Source organism: Euprymna scolopes, chromosome 26 (assembly GCF_053919585.1).
Source record: "Euprymna scolopes isolate OS-2025 chromosome 26, ASM5391958v1, whole genome shotgun sequence".
Lineage (NCBI taxonomy): Eukaryota > Metazoa > Mollusca > Cephalopoda > Sepiida > Sepiolidae > Euprymna > Euprymna scolopes.
This window is the reverse complement of record NC_136507.1, coordinates 93151416-93173938: the sequence shown is the minus strand read 5'-3', so window position 1 is coordinate 93173938 and position 22523 is coordinate 93151416. Positions and strand designations below refer to the sequence as shown.

Genomic DNA, 22523 nt, shown 5'->3' with positions numbered 1-22523 from the left:
TCTAGCTGAAAACACTATCAATAATTCTCCCCATACTTTATCTGTGCCTAAACCTAAATGTAGATTCCATGAACAAAGCTTCTTTCTTAGAACTGCACGCCTGTGGAATTGTCTTCCATTTTCCTGCTTTCCAGCTGACTACAATATAGTTGTCTTCAAGTTTAACGTAAATAAGTTCTTGATGAGCCGCTCCACTTGTTAACAAATTTACCGAATTTCCATTACTAACGATTAATATATTGTCCAATTTCTACTGTACACGCTTTAACCATTATCCTCGAGTGGCCTCTTGGCCTTGATAAGTGGTGATTCCTATGTAAAAAAGAAAAAAAAAGTTAGGTCAGCGGAAATGAAATTAAGGAATGTCTTTGTGCTGCCAGGACATGCAATATCCACATGCAAAACATGCACATTTTAGGCCATGTTCTGACGTCACAAAGAAATATAGATCAATATATGTAATTAAGTTAGGGTTTGAAAACAGAGGCAGACAACAAGCAAGTCAGAGTTCAGTTCGAAAGAGTTGGAGAGAGAGTTAGCCTAAACTCCTTTGGAAGCGAAAGGGAGGAAGATGAGAAAATGTAGTGATTTTGCCAGGCATCAGATTCTCATCGTTCTCATCACCAGCTGGAAAATAAATGTCTTCACATTGTTATGTAAGCCTTTGTCTTTGTTTGTCATCAACCACAAGGTAATGTCTTTTGTCTTCATCGTATTGTATAATGAACTTTATATGAGACCCTTTCAAAAGTGTTGACTGTATTCCCTTCATCAATAATGTATCTCCCCTCTGTGTTGAAAGAACTGTTCATTTACACACATCACTTCACATATCTCAGCCTTCTATTTTAAATGTGAACTCCCCAAGTAATTGGGTCATCATAATCACTGTGTAACCTGTTATATGAAACTTGCCGAAAAGCTAAAAACAAGCCTGTACCAGTGGAAGTAGGAAAACAAAAAAATACATGAATAGATGGAAATAAACTGGCCACCAATGACTACTGAATTCAAGTTATTATTGCATTGCAATTTTATAAGTTCCAAATCTCAGCAACTATTGATCAGAATTTAATAAATGAAGGCTTGTTGGAAAGCTAATGACCTGAATTGTGTAGTGGGCTATGTGACATATGCCCTTAAGGTCGCACATTAAGGAGATCATCCATCACCCAGAGTCTATTTTTGGCACTTGTTTACAGCCATAAAATGTTTCAATCAGAGTCATTTGTTTTCCTAGTTTTGCATATGAATTACAAAATATCTGATATTTCCCCAAAACCTCTGGCCTTGATGGAGGGGAGACTAAAACTTGCTACTATGGTTTCAAATGATCTGAAATAACAGGAAGGGGAAACTTGATTCCAAATATTTCTCATATTTTATATCTCTGCTGTTTGGTTTTCATACATAAAGTCAATTTCATAGTGTATAAGGATTATTTGATACTGGAGATATTCATAATCATACTCTATTTTGAAAAGAGGGGAGATATAACATGAGAAATATTTGGAATCACGTCTCCCCTTGCTGTTATTTCAGATCATTTGAAATCATAGCAGCAAGTTTTAGTCTCCCCTCCATCAAGGCCAGATGTTTTGGGGGAATTATATATATATATATATATATATATATATATATATATATATATATATATGTGTGTGTATTGAATCTAATATGTAGCAATGGAAATAGAAAGTAAATATTTTCTCTTGTTTTTTTTTTCACATGCAGGTATGGTCAGTTAAGTGGAATGGTTGAACCAATTGCAGGAATATTTGGTGCTTTAGCAGTTTCTTTTGCAGAACCATTGCTCCCATATGCTTTGGCGTTTGCTGCTGGAGCAATGATTTATGTTGTTCTTGATGATATTATTCCCGAAGCGCAGTCATGGTAAGTAATGCTTTGGTTAAAATTTGCATTTTACAATGTTTTGAAAAAAAAAACATAATTAAACACATAATTTTAATTTTTGGAGAAATAGGAGGAGTGGTATCAGTCTATTTTTAAATGGAGTGTGTTTTAAGAGAACTTGGCCTGTCCCTCCCATGTACGGGCAAAATAAACAGGTACTCTCAGTTAGTTTCCTTCTACAGAACAAGTTTACTGTTTTCATCCATCTTTCAGCAAATTCCATGACCAGTAGTCTTCTGTCATATCTGATTTTAATTTTAAGCTGATGCTTAAAATTTAAAATTAGATTTTGATCTGAAAAAGGAACGCTTCCATGGAATTTGTTTAGTCTTTCCATCAATACCACCATTCTGTTCATAGCTCAAATTGTAAGAAACATCACCCATTCTAACTCTGTTTCATGGAAGTTTGATAGTTATGAAATGGGTTTAGTGAATGGTATGACACAAATATGAAGAAATAAATTGGTTGAAAATGATTCTGTGACGATAAACAGTAATTATTTTATTATATAAATGCAACTGAAAAGAAATCGCCTTATTCTTCTTTCTAGTAAAGTAGTTTATCCTAATTTTTATCTAATCTTTGCTTGCAACGAATGGTTTACTCTTTTTTATTAGTTTTGTCATTTTTTTTTTGCATGAATTATAATCTCAATATTACATTACTATTTTATGAAGAGACTAGCCTGGGTGCCCAGCATTGCCCAGGTGTTTGGGGGTGTGTGCTGATTATCAAAAAAAAAACAAACAAAAAAACGTTAAATTTGCAGATACTAATAGTTTAAAATCAATAAATATTATTTTAACATTACTACTAATGGTGGAAGATTTTATTTTGAACAAAACCAAATAAAAAAAGACAATTCAAAGAAGCATTCTTGGTGTCAAAAAATAAGCACAAATTTTACTGATACTGATTCCGATACCCCCCAAAATTCCGATTTTTCCGATTCCAATTAATCCTCCCAACACTAGTACAGAGAGACCTTAGACACTCGAGGACACGTGTCTAACGTTCTCTCCAGTGTCTAGATTGCACCCTAACATGAGAAAGTATTTTTTGATTTCTCGTGACAGTTTTCTAAGCCTTACTACTTCCATGCAGGCTCATGACAAATTTGTGACATCATCATTAGAAGATTACCTTACAGGGTTAATGACCCCTTTCTATCCTGTTATTTTATTTTTCAACAGACTTTCCTTCTTCTGGATGGATTGTCTTCACCGCTGCTGAGGAGCTCCATCTAGCCCCTGTATGGTAACCCACTAGATTATCAAAGGTAATCTGGAACTGCGCAAGGCTTAGGTGTTCCTTAGGTATTATACATACCCACATACCCAAAAGCACATACAGCACCTGATCTAATTGGAACTAGTGAATCTGCATGACTATTACTAAGGCTGTAGATTCTTGATTTGGAAAAGATGCACCTGTAGAAGGTCGAGGGTTACATCAGCCAAAACATTGAGATTAACGCCCAATAGTAGTCTGAATAAATCAAAACCAAAATAATATAAGTCTAGAAAAGAACCTAAACTAATCCAGTTATTACCTGCTTTTGACTGCAGTAAAATTAGACACAAGGCCAATTTATAGTGGAGAATCCAGTTTATCCAAAAAACAGACAATCTGGATTAGTGCAAAATTTGCATTGATTTGCCGTTTAGACATTCTCTGGTGGGGAGGCCTCAGGCAATCTGCAATAAACTGAGGAGGAGATAATACCTAGAGACATACAGAACCATGTTCCAATCTGTTCCAAGGGAAGGTTGATTGGTGCTTTCTTATCATAAGAAGGCATGGATACAGCCGCGCCCCTGCTGTATCAAAGAACTGAAGGAACACTCTTATAGATTTCTTTTCACAGGCACTTTTTTTTTTTTTTTTTTTTTTTTTGAAGACAAATTTAATACCAGGTAGGTAGGTAGGTACCATGACCTTTGCCTTCTGCTTCTCTAATGTCCCTCCTCTTGTCTCCCCCCCCTCTCACACACACACAATTGTCAAAAAAAAATATCTCTGTCTACTGTTATGAGTTCCACCCCCCAGAAAGTGCCCCCACGTTACCCACCCTGTCAGGTTTGTTTTGCTTGCTATTAGGGTCAGTGGGCTATATAACATTGCTTGTGGTCCCTTCTTTCCTTAAGGAAAGAGATCTTAGCTTGGTTTCCTTTTTACAAACATAGGAATGACTGGAGTTCAGGGTGGGGGGCAGGAGAGGGGAGAAGGGAGCAATAGCTGACATCACTTTAGGTGGAAAAGGAAGAGTGAGAGATAGAAAGATGTAAGACTGTAGAGAGAGGGGGAAAGTGGAGAGATCTCATTCTACAGTGATTTCAGTGGTAACTTCATCTTATATATCTTGAATACTCCCATACTGAATGTGTATATAAAAAAAGCCTGTGGGGAGGGAGAAACTGTGGCCTATAGGTTGGGGTAAATAAGGACCCCCCCCCCCCACGCTCGCCTATCATCACATATTTGCCCTGATTTCCACCATGAAAACACACCATCCTCATTTTTAAAAAAAATGTTATTTTACATTAGTCCATGTGCCACCTTCATCTTTTTTTTTTTTTTTTTTCGTTTTCTGAACAAATTTTTGTTTTGGTTTTATTTTCTATTTGTTTATAAGAAAAATCCGTTTTAGTGACTTTCTCCCTCTCTTTCCTTCCTTTTTTTTTCTGTCCTGTCTGCTCCCCCTACCTGTCTCCCTCACCCCCCACCCTTTCTCTCCGATTCCTTTTCCTCTTCTCATCCATAAACTACTTTAATCTTTTTCTCTTCTTTTTCTTCCACTTGTCGTTTGGTGAAGTAGATTTTGTTAGACACTTTGCACTCGTTTTGAAACAATTGCTCTTAAAGAGCCAGTTAGAATCTTAAAAAGATCTTTCGGTTGAAGTGTCTGAAATGCCTGAATGTGTAGCATCCTGTAGGATACTCCATCCCCAATGGAAACAAAATGAATAAAAATTGGAAAAAAAAAAGTTCTGTTTCTCCTTCTTCCAACTCATTTTTACATTTAATTTTCTCTTTCCTCTCTTCTCTCTCTCTCAATGCTACCTCTCTCTTTCTGAATTGTCTATCTTTCTCAGTGTCCCTCCTCCCTCTCTCTCTTTAGTTCCGTCTTTCTCTCTATATAGCTGTGTCTTTCTCTTTCTCTCTCTCTCTAGCCCTGTCTTTCTCTCTCTGGTGACCTCTTTGCCTCTCTCTCTCTTGGCAAAGAGTTTGGCTTTGTATGATGCTGATGAGATGACCTCAGGTCCATAGATGATGGTTTGGATAGAATGCACGCTTCTGTTCAGTATCCTGTTTGCTACTTGCCAAAACTGGTGGGAACCAAGCTGCTGCTCAGCTACATTGGATTTAACAGACTGAGCATTTATTTATTACTCTTTTATAGCTCAGGGCAAGTTGTGAGAAAAAGGTCTAGAAGGCTTGCATACTGACCGGTAGTATCGGGCACACAGGTGGGTTCGTGAACAATCTGAGTGAGGTCATAGGCAATGGAGAAGTCATGACAGAACCTCCCCTCATCATCTGTCTTGTTTGAGTGGGTCAGCCATTCCACATTGTGGACATTGAAGTCACCACAGATGTGAATGTTAGCCAAAGCATAAGCAGACAGGATGTGGTCAATTTTCTCAGATATGCTCTTAAAGGTAGTAACTCCGCTGTTGTGGGGGCAACTGAGGGCAAATATAAATGCAGTGCTGTAAGCAAGTGCAACCCAGAAGCACATATAAGGTAAATTAGGGACTTCTCTGGAGATATCCCTACCACACGGAAAGCCATCTTTAATGTAGTCACATATTCCATGCCCATGGCGATCTTGGGGGTCAGATTTAGATGTTAAGTTAGAGTATCCATTAATTATGAACTCATCTAGGGAAGTGGTCGGCCCTAAGCCATCTTATGAGATGATTGACCAATTTTTATGATTTCAGGTTCAAATAAACAGCTACAGCAGGAATTGGAATACACCTTACTAAAGCTGGATTATCACAGCTGGTGAATTTCAAAAATGCAATCTGAACATGAGGACATTTTAGAAGAACAATATGCAATAAAATTCTGTTTTAAACTTGGAAAAATGCCTCAGAACCGTATGGAGTGCTTCAGACTGCTTTTGGACCATCTTGCATGAATCAAGCAGCAGTTTTTTGAGTGGCATAAGAGACTCAACTAACAAATAAAAAATAGTAACCCTCTCGGACCCCCCCCCCCCAGCCTTTTTTGGACATACAAAAACGCGTGCGCACTACCTTTGCCTTTTATATATACAGACTACTTTATATTCATAACTGCTTTATATTTATAACTGCTTTATATTCATAATTACTTTATATTCATAACTGCTTTATATTCATAACTGCTTTATATTCATAACTGCTTTATATTTATAACTGCTTTATATTCATAACTTCTTTATATTCATAACTGCTTTATATTCATAACTGCTTTATATTTATAACTGCTTTATATTCATAACTGCTTTATATTCATAACTGCTTTATATTCATAACTGCTTTATATTCATAACTGCTTTATATTTATAACTGCTTTATATTCATAACTGCTTTATATTCATAACTGCTTTATATTCATAACTGCTTTATATTCATAACTGCTTTATATTCATAACTGCTTTATATTCATAGCTGCTTTATATTCATAGCTGCTTTATATTCATAGCTGCTTTATATTCATAACTGCTTTATATTCATAACTGCTTTATATTCATAGCTGCTTTATATTCATAACTGCTTTATATTCATAGCTGCTTTATATTCATAACTGCTTTATATTCATAGCTGCTTTATATTCATAGCTGCTTTATATTCATAGCTGCTTTATATTCATAGCTGCTTTATATTCATAGCTGCTTTATATTCATAACTGCTTTATATTCATAACTGCTATTACTATAACAACATAGCATAACAGGATGCAGAACATCCCATATATATGTATATATATATACACACAGTGTTCCATATATATGCACACACACACACACACACACACACACACACACACACACACACACACACACACACAGAGGATGTCCCAAAATGATCTGGCACATTTGTAGGTCGAAAAAAATTTTTTTTTCTTTATTTAATTTTTTTTTAATCTTTTTTTTTTTTTTTTTTTACCAACAAATGTGTCAAATCATTTTGGGACATCCTGTGTGTGTGTATATATATATATATATATATATATATATATATATATATATATATATATATACATTATTAGTTTTGGGATAATTAATTGGAAAATTTGGAACTTTTATTTTAGGGATATTGGAATCAATATTATTATAAGAAAAATTTGTACCTATTTTTTTGATGCCAAAAACGATTTTTTAATTGTCTTCTTTTTTTTTATTTTGTTAAAAGCAAAATTTTAATAATGATAAAATAATAAATATTTATTGAATTTAAACTAATATTAAAACTAAAATCTATAGATTTTTTTTTTTTTTTACATGGTGGTCACCTTATCAAGGCCCGGAGGCCACTCAGGGATTAGGGTTATTGTGTGTACAGTAATCAATGAGATAGTATTGTAGTAATCATTAGTATTGGGGGTTTTGATAGAGTGTCTTACTTAAGGGGGCTTTTACATTTATGAAAATATCAGCACGCTTAACATGTGTTTTTATGGTAATTGGGAAAAATAACTACTTCATAGTTAAATATTTAGAGATTTATAAAGAGTCTGAATTGGAATCTGTAATTGTATCGGAATCGGGGAAAATATTGGAATCAACCCATCACTCATATATATATATGAGTAATGTTCCAAAAGTAAGGCCTCTTATTTTTTTTTATTCCACCTTAATGGATCACAGGTGGTTGCCAATCTGAACTTATGCATTCATGACCTGGAAGTTTCATCTCTCTGTTGCAGATATTGATGGTGTGAGAGTAAAAAAGCAACCTATGCCTTGGACGTTTATGAGAAACGGATGCGCCTTTGAGTTCCTCCATGCAAAAAAAAAAAAAAAAAAAAATTGAACCGATCAACATTCACCGGCGCCTGTTGAATGTTTATGAAGCCTATGCAGTTGATGTCAGCATAGTTAGGAAATGAATCCATCAAGGCATTACTTTTTGGAATGCCCCTCGTATATTCTTTCTACTTTTCTATTGAAAAGTGCTCTCCAAAATACCATCATCTACCTTATCCTCCCCTCCCCCCATTCTGCATTCATCATTTCTTCAGTGAACTAGTTTGTCTTCGTTTACTCCCTTCTTCATCTCTCTGTATACTGCACTTTTCCTCCCTCTTCATTTCGTCTCCTCCTTTTCATGTCATCCTTCCCCTCTCACCACAATCTCATGCAAGGGGAGGCACTCTTAGGAAGCTAGAAGAAGGAAAGACAGCAGAAAGTTTTTTGCCAGCACTTAGCTGTTCCCACATTTCCCTACACCACCACCCTCTTCCTCTGTTTCTAGACATACCCACCCCCACCCCCGACCACTTCCCCATCTCTTCATCTTCTGGTTTGCTCTGGACCACACAGTTTGGGGAAAAGTGAAAAAAAAAATGTCTATGTCTGCTTGCAAATTCTGTCCCAACCCACATTGTCCTAGCTTGGCCCAGGTCATGCAACCTTTGCCTAAAGCCAGGGTCATGGGAACCATGTGGAATATCATGCACATGTACACTATGTGTGTGTGTATGTGTGCATATATACGTGTGTGTGTTGTTTTAGTAAAATATGTTTTTTCAATTATATTTCGCTCTTTGTGTATACCAATCCCTTTTTTTTTTTTTACAAGCTCAATGTATGTTAAATTTAACAGAGCAAAGAATAACAGTATAGTTACATTTCAGAATCCAAATATTTATTTTTCATGCAAAACAGCAGCTCCAGCATGTTAAAATTTCGGTACATTTTCTTTTACAAATCCATTTTATTATGCAGAAACAACCCCTTTTTCGTGCATATACTCTTCAGAAAGATTATAAATTTTTTGCTTAGATAGAAAAAAAAAATACTTGACAATATAATGCTGCAAGAAGAAAAAAATTCATAGAAAACTCAACATCATGGGTTTGTTCCAGCAGCCATCATAACGAAATAGATTTAAAAAAAAAAAAATGTGCTGAAATTTTAACATACTGGAGAGGCTGTTCTGCACGAAAAATAAAGATTTGGATCTTGAAATGTAACTATACTGTTATTCTTTTATACATATACATTGTTTAAAATATAATTATTCACTGACATGTATTTCATCTACAACTTATCAGAGTAGCTGAATCTAGCAAGATTCGAAATCCGGACCCATGGAATGAAGCCTAAACCTCTACCACTGGCCTATTTTCAAAAAAGTATATATATATATATATATATATACATACTAGCTGTACCCGGCCACGCGTTGCTGTGGCTCAGTTTGTTAAAATGGAACACATGTGAAAGTAGAGAAAAGTTTGATTCTTTTTTTCAAGAGAATGTACAAATTATTTATTTTTTTTTAACAGAACACCGACCACTCTAATTTGTTTTTGTATAGGTAATTGAGGTCGCTGACAACGAATCTGATAGTCAAACTTGGGGCAAATTTACCGTTTGCATGGTATTTACCCCTGAACCCACGAACTTCTTTCCACCATTTTGCAGCTTCCGTTTATGCTACGCGCATGCACGCTGTAGCATAAACGACGGCTTCACCAAGCAAACTACGTTGGGGGGAGGGGATTTTTTTTTTCCAGGACATAGAATTTTCTAATTTTCAAAAATACATTATAGCGCTTTTTGGGTGGAAAATTTAAAATTAGCTGAAAAAGAAATAAAATAAAAGGAAAGCATACCAAGTTGGAGTAGGGGGGGGGGTAATTTATCTGTTTTTGTTTTTTTTTTACCTGGAACATCGAATTTTCAAATTTTCCGTAAGTAACGCACCAACATTTACCAATTAGAACACCATTTAACATTTTCCGAAGATTTTACTTTGTACATTGAGGGGTGGGGCGGATGTGATGTTGGGGCGCGCGCGCGCCCCAACATCACATTCCCCCCCCAAACAAATTAGAGTGGTCGGTGGGGTTTGTATTACTGTACACATAGATTCGAAAAAGTTGTCAAAAAACAAATATATAACAAATAAATGTTATCAAAGGCAAGATAAGTTACTTTTCTACCAAACTGGATATATTTTTCGTGTTTTTATTCAATGTAACATGTTTATTCTGCTCGAAAAACATACAGTGTTTACCGATGTATTGGAAAATTCAAGATGGCGTCTGATTCTCTCTTTAACACGGTAAGTTTGGGAAAAGGTGTTATAAATAAAAACCCAGATAAAATACTGTTAAAAGCTTGCTCAATATATGTTACCGTGACATAGGTTGACATATATTCGGCGGGTTTTTAATAGTATTTTGTATAGTTTTTTATTTATAACACCTTTTCCCAAACTTACCGTGTTAAAGAGAGAATCAGACGCCATCTTGAATTTTCCAAGTCATCGGTAAACACTGTATGTTTTTCGGGCTGAATAAATATGTTGGGTTTGTATTACTGTACACATAGATTCGAAGAAGTTGTCAAAAAACAAATATATAACAAATAAATGTTATCAAAGGCAAGATAAGTTACTTTTCTACTTAACTGGATATATTTTTCGTGTTTTTATTCAATGTAACATGTTTATTCAGCTCGAAAACCATACAGTGTTTACCGATGTATTGGAACATTCAAGATGGAGTCTGATTCTCTCTTTAACACGGTAAGTTTGGGAAAAGATGTTATAAATAAAAAACCGGATAAAATACTGTTAAAAACTTGCTCAATACATGTTACTGTGACATAGGTTGACATATATTCGGCGGGTTTTTAATAGTATTTTGTATAGTTTTTTATTTATAACACCTTTTTCCAAACTTACGGTGTTAAAGAGGGTGTGAGACGCCATGTTGAATTTTCGAATACATCGGTAAACACTGTATGTTTTTCGAGCTGAATAAACATGTTACATTGAATAAAAACACGAAAATTATATCCAGTTTGGTAGAAAAGTAACTTATCTTGCCTTTGATAACATTTATTTGTTATATATTTCCCCCCCCCCACCAAAAAAAACAAAACAAATTAGAGTGGTCGGTGTTCTGTAGTAGCGTATCTGGATATTTACCAAAAAAATATATTTAGGTTTGGCTATAAATTCCTAAACTTATTTCACCCTAAATAATTTAGGTGACTGAAATAGGAATCTAATTGAATCTTTAATTTCCTGAATAGTATCCGATAATTCATTTTTCTTCGAGTTATATCGAATACATTAATACGGACTTTAGAGTCTTTTTTCGTAATGTTACTGTAAAAATTATTTTTTATTGTTACAAATTACGATGCTTTAAAAAAAGCAAAAATAAATTCTTGCATTTTTTATTTACTACTGAAAACCATAACTTTAGTAAAGGTATTTTTTGTTTAAACAAAATAAAATATTTTCACTAAGAGTTAAGTAAAAATAATTTGTTCATTATATTCTGCGATCATTATTTGAAAAATACTGCAATTTTCATTAAAATTGGTTAATTTCCTGATTTTTGGTGAATTTTTAAGTAAAGGGAGGAGTCAAAATGTGTATACACTTTGAGCATCGTCATTCATTTTGAGACCACGTGTGGTTAATTTAAATATCCAGTTTGGCAGAAAAGTAACTTATCTTGCCTTTGATAACATTTATTTGTTATATATTTGTTTTTTGACAACTTTTTCGAATCTATGTGTACAGTAATACAATCCAAACTTCGGAGGTTGGAATCCCCCCCCCCCACCTAAAATGTACTTGGAAAAATCGATTTTATAGTTAGATTTAAGAATGGTTAGTCGAAAAAAAAGGTGAAAAACAAAACAAATAATCAATAAATAATTGTTACCAAAGGCAATAAATGCTACTTTTTTTTACTTACATTGAATATTTTCAAGCAATCTAATGCGGGTGTCTCTGGGTGCCAAATACCTCCAGATTTTCTAGAATTTCCTGCTAGATTGTAAACGAAATCTCCAGATCTAGCAGGAAAACCGCTAAATTGTAACACTGGTCACGTGACAGGAAGCGGTAATAAATAATTGTCCCTAAATAAAAATAATGGCCTCTCGGTAAAAAGAAATCCACCTTTTTATCATATAAAAATTAAGTATAATTTTATAATTAAAAAGAAATATATAAAAACACACATGGATATAGTAAACATATTATACCAAAACGTGGAAGCCATCCGTCCAGTGGTTTTTTAGACAATTCATTCCGAACGAACCAACATTTACATTTTTATATATATAGATATATATATATATTCTTAGTTATATGTTTTGGAAAATAGGATTCCAGCAGAGTGCTCTATTAGAAGAAAAAATTCTGAAAATCAGAATGTATTATTTATATTTTTATGTACAGAAAGTTTAGATAAGTCATTGGTACCGTCGGTTTCAAACCTGATAATAAGAGACCATTTTAGATATCCATATCAAGCTTTCTTCAGCTGATATAAAATGAGTATCGGCTGAAGAGGGCTTGATATGGGTATCTAAAACGGTCCTCTATTATCAGATTTTAAACCGACAGTACCAATGACTTATCTAAACTTTCTGTAAATATAAAATATATATGTATATATTCATACACACACGATTAGTTATCAATCCAAAAAGCAAAAACTTAAATGAATTAACATTCATAAGTTTTTTTTATTTTTTTTTAATTTTTCTTATAGTACATATTACATGTGTTTTGTGAGAAAGGAACTATAGTTTACCAAAGCTCATTAGGTTATCCAACGGGAGCACATTTTTTTCTTAAAACAAAAACCCTAAAAAACAAAAATATGTGTCTAGTTGTATATGAATATATAAATATATATCTGCTACATCACTTGTGAGCTAGTGCCAAGTCCTACTGCCACACCCAGGGTTTGTAGCAGTCACCTGATTGCACCAGGGGTCACCACACTTTTCAGCACATCCAGGTACATTTTGGTGTTGACTTTCGAGCCAACTTCGAAGTTGTGAGGTGACATGATGTGGCCCTCACTTGAAACCATACCAAAGACCATAACTGCAGCCAGAACTTTGTTTTCATCACTTTGGGAACGTCCCTGTTATCTGTGGTAATCCAGGGATGCATTTTAAGGGTGCTGGCAATGGTCCTATTGTCATAACTAGGATCAATAGAGGGCATGGGCCATACAGCAGTGCATCTCTGATCTCGCTCGTTGAATATTGTGTCACTTTTTGGGGATTTATACACAACTGGTCAACTAGTAGATGGTCTGCAACAAAAAAGAAAACTTTTGGAATTTATGGAATTTATATTAATTCTGCCATGACGTGTTAGTATGTAATAGTGTATACTGCACAAGTACTTTGAATTCAGTATTGCAGGAGGAAACCAACTCAACCTGCTCATCAGGACAGGATAGGATTTGGAGTACAGATGGATGATGATATGATCGATCTTGGCTCTTTACGAAGTTCAAAATCAATTTTCCAAATCTTCACAACTTTAATGATCCTCTTAATTGGACCGTATAGTGTTATAGAAATTTGGCCATTCCTTTATATAGCCTTTGCGATAAAAAAAAAAGAAAAATCATGGTATATTATAAACAAGCTTCCTGTGCATCCTAGTTGATTTGTATATAATGGCCATGTTAAAAATTCAATGTGACAAAATATTTTCATTTTGCATGTACGATTCAACTTGCTATAATTAAAAAAAAATATAATGGTTTTTCTGAAATAAATAAATTTTGAAATGGTGCCGTGTAGCATGTTTTTTTTTTAGATTATCTTAAAGTTAATATTAACTCTAAAATGTTACATAGAGTGAAATAAAAGAAAAAGAACATTTTTAGCGATAGCCCCCAAAAGAGGGTGAAAAGATGAATATACAGCAAATAAATGTTACCAAATTACTCTTCTGTTTACCTGATTAAGCTTTTGGTCCTTTTAACTTATTTTAAAGCATTTATTTAGTTTGAAAGTATTGAGAAGAAAGTTCTTGCTGAATTATTTTTATTTCAAACTAGCATTTCAGCCCGGCGTTACTCGGGTGTTTGGAGGTGTATGTTGAGCCAAAAAAAAAAAAGCGGTCAATTTTTTTAACTTTAACCCCTATTATGACCCCTGAACATTTATTGTTTTGGGCTCAAATCAAGTTAATAAGTTAGATCCATTGTCCAAGGAACCTATATCTAAAATTTCAAGTGTTTAGACCCAAAATTGTCGGAGGAGTTTGGTAGAGTTCTCAAAGGTCAAATCGTTGAATTTTGACCCCTTAGCCAAATTTCTGGCCGAAAACCGATCACATCGATTTTCCCAAATCTCAGTACCCTGTATATCAAATTTCGAGTTTGTGACTTTAAATTGACAGAGTTATTGCGTAGGGAAATGTACACAGATAGACAGACACATAGACACGTTCACTTTTATTTTTTTTTATTTTTATTTTTTTTTACACAGTGATCACCACTTATCAAGGCCCGGAAGCCACTCAGGGATAAGGGTTATTGCAAGTACATTACATTAGTGTGGAGATTTGATGAAGTGTTTATTTAAGGGGGCGGTTCATTAGGAATTTATTAACATTGGACTTGAAGACATCCAAGTTGTAGTCCGGTGGGAAGCAGGCAGACGGAACAGAGTTCCACAGGCGTGCAGGTCTAAGAAAGAAGCTTTGTTCATGGAATCCGCGTTTTGATTTAGGCACAGATATAGAGTGGGGGGAAATTTTTCACAGTGGATTCAGCTAGACGGGTGTTTTTCGTGAAAGATTGGCGAGGGGGGACCAGAGATTTTATAGATATATAATGTATTTTCAAATAAGTTTTCGATATAATACCTTTATTTTATATATCATTTTAGAGAGCGTTTTTCGCTCTATCTAATCGTTTAAATTACAATCGTTTTAAAACAATTATATCCTGTTTTCAGAATGGAAAAAGCAAATTCGCACAATTTTCTTATTTCAATTCAAGTTAGGCCAAAAAACTGCTTAAGCAGCTCACAATATGAACGAAGCATTTGGTCCAGCAACCATTGCTGAATGGTGGTTTAAGAAATTTCGTGGCGGCAACAAGAGTCTTGAAGATGACAAACGTAGTGGTCAGCAATCAAATGTTGACAACGATCACTTAAGAGCCTTAGTCAAAGCCAATTCATGCGCAACTTTTCAAGAACTAAACGTAACATGTACAACGATTTCCAACCACTTGAGAGAGATTGTTAAACCAATCCTGCAGAAGTTGAATGAATTGGGCTATGAAACTCTGCATCACCCGCCATACTCTCTAGACCTCTCACCTACTGACTACCACTTTTTCAAGCATCTTGACAGCTTTCTGCATGAGAAATGCTTCAAAAACCTAAGCGATATCAAAAACACCTTCAGCGATTTTATTGCCACCAGAACGCAAGATTTTTACGTTACTGACATAAATACATTTGTTTTGCGTTAGCAAAAGTGTGTTGATTCTGATGGTGCTTATTTTGATCATTAAATTTTGTTTAAACCAAGATATGTTCATCTGAATTTAAAAGTTAAAAACCGCAAGAATTTTCTTCTCAACCTGACAGTAAGTATCAAATCTTGTGAGTTAGAAAAAAAAAAAAGATGGCAGTTTTGTTATAGCCATGTGTAACCTTAATAATCGAAAATAATACGAAATATTGCTAGAACATTAACTTTTTAGATGATTGGTGACATTTATTTGAGGAGTATTTTGTTTAATTTTCGATTTTTGAGTGATTATTCAGACCGAATGCCTTGTAACAAAACCACCATCTTTTCTTCATTCTAACTCAGAAGATATTACACTATTTCTGTTTCAAAGCAAATAAATGTTTCAAAATTAGTTGAAATATAACTAAAAATTATCCAGTTAGGTAGAAGAGTAGTTTATCTTGCCTTTGGTAACATTTATTGTATGTTTTCCACATTTTTTTTTGTTTTGTTGACTATGGTAAAAGAAATGTCCAAAAAAGATGCATTACAAACAGATATTTCTTCTTCCCCCTCCCCTTTGTCCACCCCCTGAAACCACCACCACAACAACAACAACAAACATTCCATCTTTTCTCCCTGCATCCCATCTTCTCCCTCAAATACTTACTCCCATTAACACCACATTTTACTCTGCTTTTATGTCTTTATTTTTTTTTATTTTGTTATGGATACAATTTGTCTTACTTGATGAAAACCTTTTTTTTTTACTATAAAAACAAAACAGGTTTTTGTCTCAGGTATTTTTCTCCTGTCTTTCTTTACTTTCATCTATCATCATGGCTGCTGACTTTGGGATTTTGGGTGTGCTGTTTCAGAAAAATTCAGAACTTTTAAAATTTAACTTAATAAATGTTGTTTATGTTATGCTGTAATATCTTTAAGTAAAAGACAAAGCACAAAATTGAATTTGAGAAAAAAAAATTGAATTTTCTCCTATTTTTCTTTACTATTATAGTTATGCTCGTGTGCTGTTTCCAAAAAAAATTAGAGAACTTACATTAAAAAGAAAACTGTGTCGTTTATGTTATGTATATTATAGTAAAAGACAAGCACAAAATTGAATTTGAAGAAAAAATTGAATTTGAAAAAACAAAATGAAATTTAGAAAAAACAAAATTGAATTTGAAAATAAGAATTAAGTTTTTAAATCCAAAGTAAATTGGTTCTTGTTCAGAATTCTCTCAATGTGACACTTGTGTTTGTCTTTTGGAACACAAATGCTTCATTTGAGTTCAAATCTTTCATTCCACTGAAGAGAAACGGTTTCTGTTCTTGTTCTTAATATTTATCAAATGAGAAAACAATTTTGCTGACACAGGTTGGAAATGGAAAACTGAAGCAAAATATTGCTTTTCTGTGAATGACAAGGTGTTTGCTTTCCACTGAAATCCAGAACGAGTCCGAGCAAAATCTCATCTTTAGTTCAATACAGAAAGTTTTCCCCTTCTTTTAAATTCAAATTCTTCAGATCAGCAGAACATTCAGAACAAGGATCCCTTACTCAATCATACTCTTGGGTTGGAAAAGGGTGGGTGGGAAGAATATTCGATTTTTATTTGCAGTTTTTCTAAGTGCTTTTGAATAAGACTTGAAATTTGTTCGTATCTTCACTTATAAACCATTGCAGTAGCTGAAACATTTCAAGGTTTCTTTGTGCAACATAGTTTTCCAAACATTTAGTTTTCTTTTGAATCCAAGAATCTTATCATTTGAAGTCAATATTTTTTCTCCAGGGCCTTGCAGTGACTTATTCAACTGATTCGTAGGTTCTTCTTTGTTATAATAGCAATATTCGAAAAAGTCGAGTTTTGCTAAAAACAAACCAAACAGGTCGAATCATAACAAGGGAAGTAATTTTTTTCTGAAAACTTGGGTTAACTTTTTTTTTTTTTTTTTTTTTTTTTTTTTTTTTACACAGTGATCACCTCTTATCAAGGCCCGGAAGCCACTCAGGGATAAGGGTTATTGCAAGTACATTACGTTAGTGAGGAGATTTGCTGAAGTGTTTACTTAAGGGGGCAGTTGATAAGGAATTTATTAACATTGGACTTGAAGACATCCAAGTTGTAGTCCGGAGGGAAGCAGGCAGACGGAACAGAGTTCCACAGGCGTGCAGTTCTGAGAAAGAAGCTTTGTTCATGGAATCCACGTTTTGATTTAGGCACAGATATAGATTGGGGGACTTAGCAAAACTCAACTTTTTGCTACTCACCTTTGAAAACTATTTTCATTAATAATTAATTCTCTACCTTATTGTTTCTCATAATTTTTTGATATGTTCATTACTGTGACGTGAAAATTCAGTAGATTGGTTTCACTTGAAATTCAATATTTTTTTTTTTAGTCTCGCTATTATAACTAAAAAGTGCTGATTCATATGTTAGAACAAACCTGCTAAGTACGCTTACCTTCTGCAACCCTTCTTCTTCAAAAAACACTCAAAGAAATCTGACTTTTTTCTTTTTTTGCTCACGTTCACTCCTAACAAGGCATATCGCCTTTGGACGTAAGGGACGACTATTTGGAACCATGCCTAGGAAAGAGTAACAAGGTGCGTGTTTACATTACATCTAAACTTCTGTATATCTGTACAGCCAGGGAAGCAGGTAGCAGGGAGGGAATTCCAAACTCTAGTTGTTCAAGGGAATAGGAAGCTTTCTGGCATTTAGGGGCGTCAACAATGAAGGGGTGGGATTTTATTGCTAAGCGGGTTTGTCAGGGATATGTACTTCGAGAGGGCACAAGTGCAATGAGTTCATCTGAACACATTCCATTAAAATATTTGTAAAACAGGTACAGGGATGAAACATTGCAGTGATGGGACAGGGGTTGGAGCTTAATTGACAAAGTGGGATATATTAGATTGAAAACTCTTTTTTAAACTTTATCCAAGAGGAAGAGGCTAGTGGTAGATGCCCCAGCCCAGATGTCGCAACAATACTCCATGCATGGGTGAATGGTGGCTTTTTAGAGGTACAGGATTCTTTCAGGTGCGATTAGTCTTCTAGCTTGATAGAGGGAACCCACCTTCTTTGCAGCAGCTTTTGTAATGTTCTCAATGTATTCCAGTTCATACTGACTTGTGGTTTTCTTGAATTTCCTACCAAAGCTGACAATGTTCTTATATGAAACTGCCATAAACCCATAAAATTCTATTAATGACTTTAAAATTATGAGTTATTCTAGCATAATATCAAAATGTGATTCTGAAAATCGATGTAGACATGGAATCTCAAAAAAAAAAAAAAAAAAGTAAAAAATGTAATTGCGATTTATGTGTGTCCGTGTCGCCCTTGTACGCATCATTTTACTCATCTGAAAGATTGCCCATAGTCTTTTTTTTTTTTTTTTTTTTGACTGAGCAATATTTTTTTTTGGGCTCCGAGAAAAGGAGGGTGGACCTGTAAATTCACCCTTGTCTGTTCATCTGTTTGCACTTTTCTCAATAACAACGGCTTGGAATTTTTTGAAATTTTACACAAATATTAAACATGATATAAGTAAAAAAGTAACAGAACGGATTTTCCAGGAAAACTCTGGTTGCCCCCCTAAAAGGTCTTTTGGGTTAAAATGGCTAAAATTGACACTTTTGTGCTTATTAAAAAAAATTGATGCCTTGGATTTTTATAAAACTTTCTGAAAAGTAACTGATTTCTATATAATTTTGTTTGTCTATATTTCGTGATAACTCTTAGGTGTGCCCCAGGGGCTCTTTTAGAGCTAATAAAAACACTCCATTTTTGGAACTATTTTACCATATTTGTCCAAAATTTTCTGTGTATGTCTATTTAGCAGTTTTGCATGGTGTTGAACTCAAATTTAAATATGTTAAGGCCTTGGAGGTTTTTGGAGCTAAATGGGAGGGGGTGTGCAAATAATGGACTTAGTCATTTCTTTTTTGCATAGTGCCAAAATCTTTGAATCCTTAATCAATTTAGCACTGGTTCACATAATTATTAAACACCTTTTTGACCAACAGTATAGATTTAAGCCCATTCTACTGAGGATGCCCTAACTGTAATCTCTGAACATATATACCACTCACTGATAAGGCAGGGAGCGGCTAAGACAGTAACCCTAGATATATCTAAGGCCTTTGATAGGGTCTAGCATGAAAAAATTAAATCATATTACTGGACAAATACGTAACATGACCAAATCCTTCTTAGATACGAGAAAAAATTAGGTTGTCTTTGATGAGTGTACGTCAGATCAACATAATATAAATGCGGGTGTACCATGAGGGTCGATCCGTGGATCTTTATTATTCTTCATATTCATAAATTACTACTTTGATAAAATTGTCTCTGAGATGGGTACCTTTTACTGAGGACACTACACTCCATAAGAGACATGAGGGGAAAACAAATGAACACATATCTAAGGTTGGTTGGTTGGTTGGTTGTTTTTGTTTTATGGCATATCAACCCTTTTCGGGTTATTTAATGCCGAATTCAAAGATTTTGAAGAAAATTTTTTTTAATAGAATATATTTGTTGTTTTCACGTCAGTTTCTATTTAACCCATAGTTGGGACCCTAACAGGTACTACCACTCCGGGTCAGAGTGGACCTGGGAGCAATGGTAATTAAAGGGTGGCTCCACACTCCCCAAAGCCCACAAGCTGGGGCCTCACCACTGGATATAATTTAAGGTCATATCCAGGACCCCCATTGAGGGACTTTTCCCTCTGCAGGGGGGCAGTCGGCGTATTCTAATGCCCCACCGACAGGGCCCATATCTAAGGAAATGGCTGAAACGTAAATGGATGGAAACATTGCTGCCAAGACTATGTTTCTTTCCTTTAATAATTACAAGAAGCCTTCTCAATTACTGATAGCCATGACTAATAATATCTAAAAGATCTTCGTTCAAACTCCCCGGCTTAATATTTACAGATAACATGAATTGGAACAAGTATATTGAGGACATTGCCAAGGCTGCTGCAAAGAAGGTGGGCTCTCTCTGCCATGCTAAAAAAATTACTTACACCTAAGAGTATCCTGTATCTCTACAAAGCATCTGCCACTAGTCTCTCGCTATGAGATAGTTAAAAAAAATAGTTGCCAACCTAATAGGTCCCACACTATCAACCAGACTCCAACCTCTGTCCCATCACTTAAATCTTGCCTGTTTTACAAATATTTTAATTAGACTCTCGAGCAGGATGATATTAGCCATGGCAAGCACTGGTTAAAAAGTTTTTTTTTTATTTATTTTTTTTTTACTGTTGCTTTTTTTAAAATTTTTTTATTTATTTATTTATTTATTTTTTTAAATCAATTTTCACTCCAAACAAGGCACAGTGCCACTTTGAAGTAGGGGGCTACTATCGGGGACATAATTTACAAGGGCATTATGAAGGGAGATGAATAGCAAGATGTTTGTTCACATTACACTTGAACTTCTGCATATCAGTACAGTTGGGAAAGCAGAATCCCGGAAGGGAGTTTCAAAGACTTGCAGTTCTGGGGAAAAAACTATTGGAGTAAAAGGCTTTCTTACACCTAGGGATCTCTACTGTAAAGGGGTGGGACTTAGTTGCTTGTCAGGTTTGTCGGGGGTAGTCACGTCGAGGAGGTATAAGTGCTTGTAGTTCATCAGAGCATTCACCATTAAAGTATTTGTAGAACAGGGAGAGGGATGCAACATTTTGTCGATGGGACAGAGCCTAGATGACAGTTCAGGACCTATCAGGTTGGCGACTCTCTTTTGAACCCTGTCAAGGAGTGAGAGACAAGTAGCAGATGCACAGCCCAAATGTGACAACAGTACTCCATACATGGGCGAATGGTGGCCTTATGTACCACTGGTGTGCAGGATACTTTCAGGTGTAAGTAATTTTCTAGCTTCATCCCAAACAAGGCAGAGTGTCACTTTGACATATGGGGTTAATATTTGGGACTAAATTTACAGGGATACTATGTAGGGACTTGTTTTCCGAGGAACTTATATATGTCAGTACAGTCAGGGAATTCCAAAGTCTAACAGTCTGAGAAAAGACACTTTTAGAGTAGAATTTTCCAGCATCTAGGGACCTTAACAGTGAAGAGGTGGGATTTTGCTGCTGGTCAAGTTAGTCAGAAGTATTTACGTCGAAGGGACATAAGTGCTATGAGTTCATAAGAGTATATTTCATGAAAGTACTTGTAAAACAGGCTCATAGATGCAACATTGACGATGGGACAGAGGTTAAAGATGACAGATAGTCAAGGGGCTATTAAATTTGAGACTCACTTTTTAGACCCTGTATAAGGGGCAGAGACTAGTTTTAGATGCACTAACCTAGTTGTAGGCGAAATGTGGCTTTGTCAAATTATAGAATACTCTCTGATGTGAGTAATTTTCTAGCACGTTAGAGGGAGCTTACCTTCTTTGCAGCAACTTTGGCAATAAACACACACACCCACATATCTTGCCATGGACTTTTGTGTTAGAAACAAAGTGTAGTATCAGTTCTGATGCTACACTTTGTCTATTCTGTACCCGGTCAGTGAAAGAGGAGGCAGTTTGTATTTTTATTCTAATCCAACGTATCCTTTTTTGAGGAGTCAGACTTTTCCAGATTTAAAAAAAAAAAAAAAAAAAAAAAAAAAGACACTTTTGTGTCTAACTTTATCCTTATGGGGAGACAAGTAAATGGGTGCGTGTGTATACACACACACACACAGCTCCATTCAATTTAGCCCATATACATACGTTTTTCACTTGCATACACACATGCAGTCTTTTTTTTTTCACATACACAAATTTGCTTTCTTACAAACGCACACACATACTCTTTGAGAGGTAAGGTGTGTATGCATACACGCACACATATTCTTTCTTTCTGCATACACACATGCATTTCTTTTACAAGTACACACACACATATACGTTCTTCTTTTCCACATACATACACCTTCTTTTTCATGTACACACATACAATTTTCTTATTCACAGACACATATGTGACACATCACGGCTCTGCACTGCGAGTGAAACAGTTGTATTTGCGAGTGATTTTTAAAAATGGCGACTAGAAATAATGAAATGCTTATCTTTTGGCAATTGTATTTCTTTCACTGACAATCTT

General features: G+C 34.9%; 1 protein-coding gene across 2 annotated transcripts in view; it reads left to right on the top strand.

The window, feature by feature from the left end:
• The window catches only part of LOC145248262 (zinc transporter ZIP11-like), a 272606-nt gene that overhangs the window by 105702 nt on the left and 144381 nt on the right, over positions 1 to 22523 (top strand). For both annotated transcript variants that reach the window (XM_080110135.1, XM_080110134.1), the window contains one exon: positions 1735 to 1893. In XM_080110135.1, coding sequence (XP_079966261.1) covers positions 1735 to 1893 — 159 coding nt within the window. The remainder of the gene's footprint in view (positions 1 to 1734; positions 1894 to 22523) is intronic.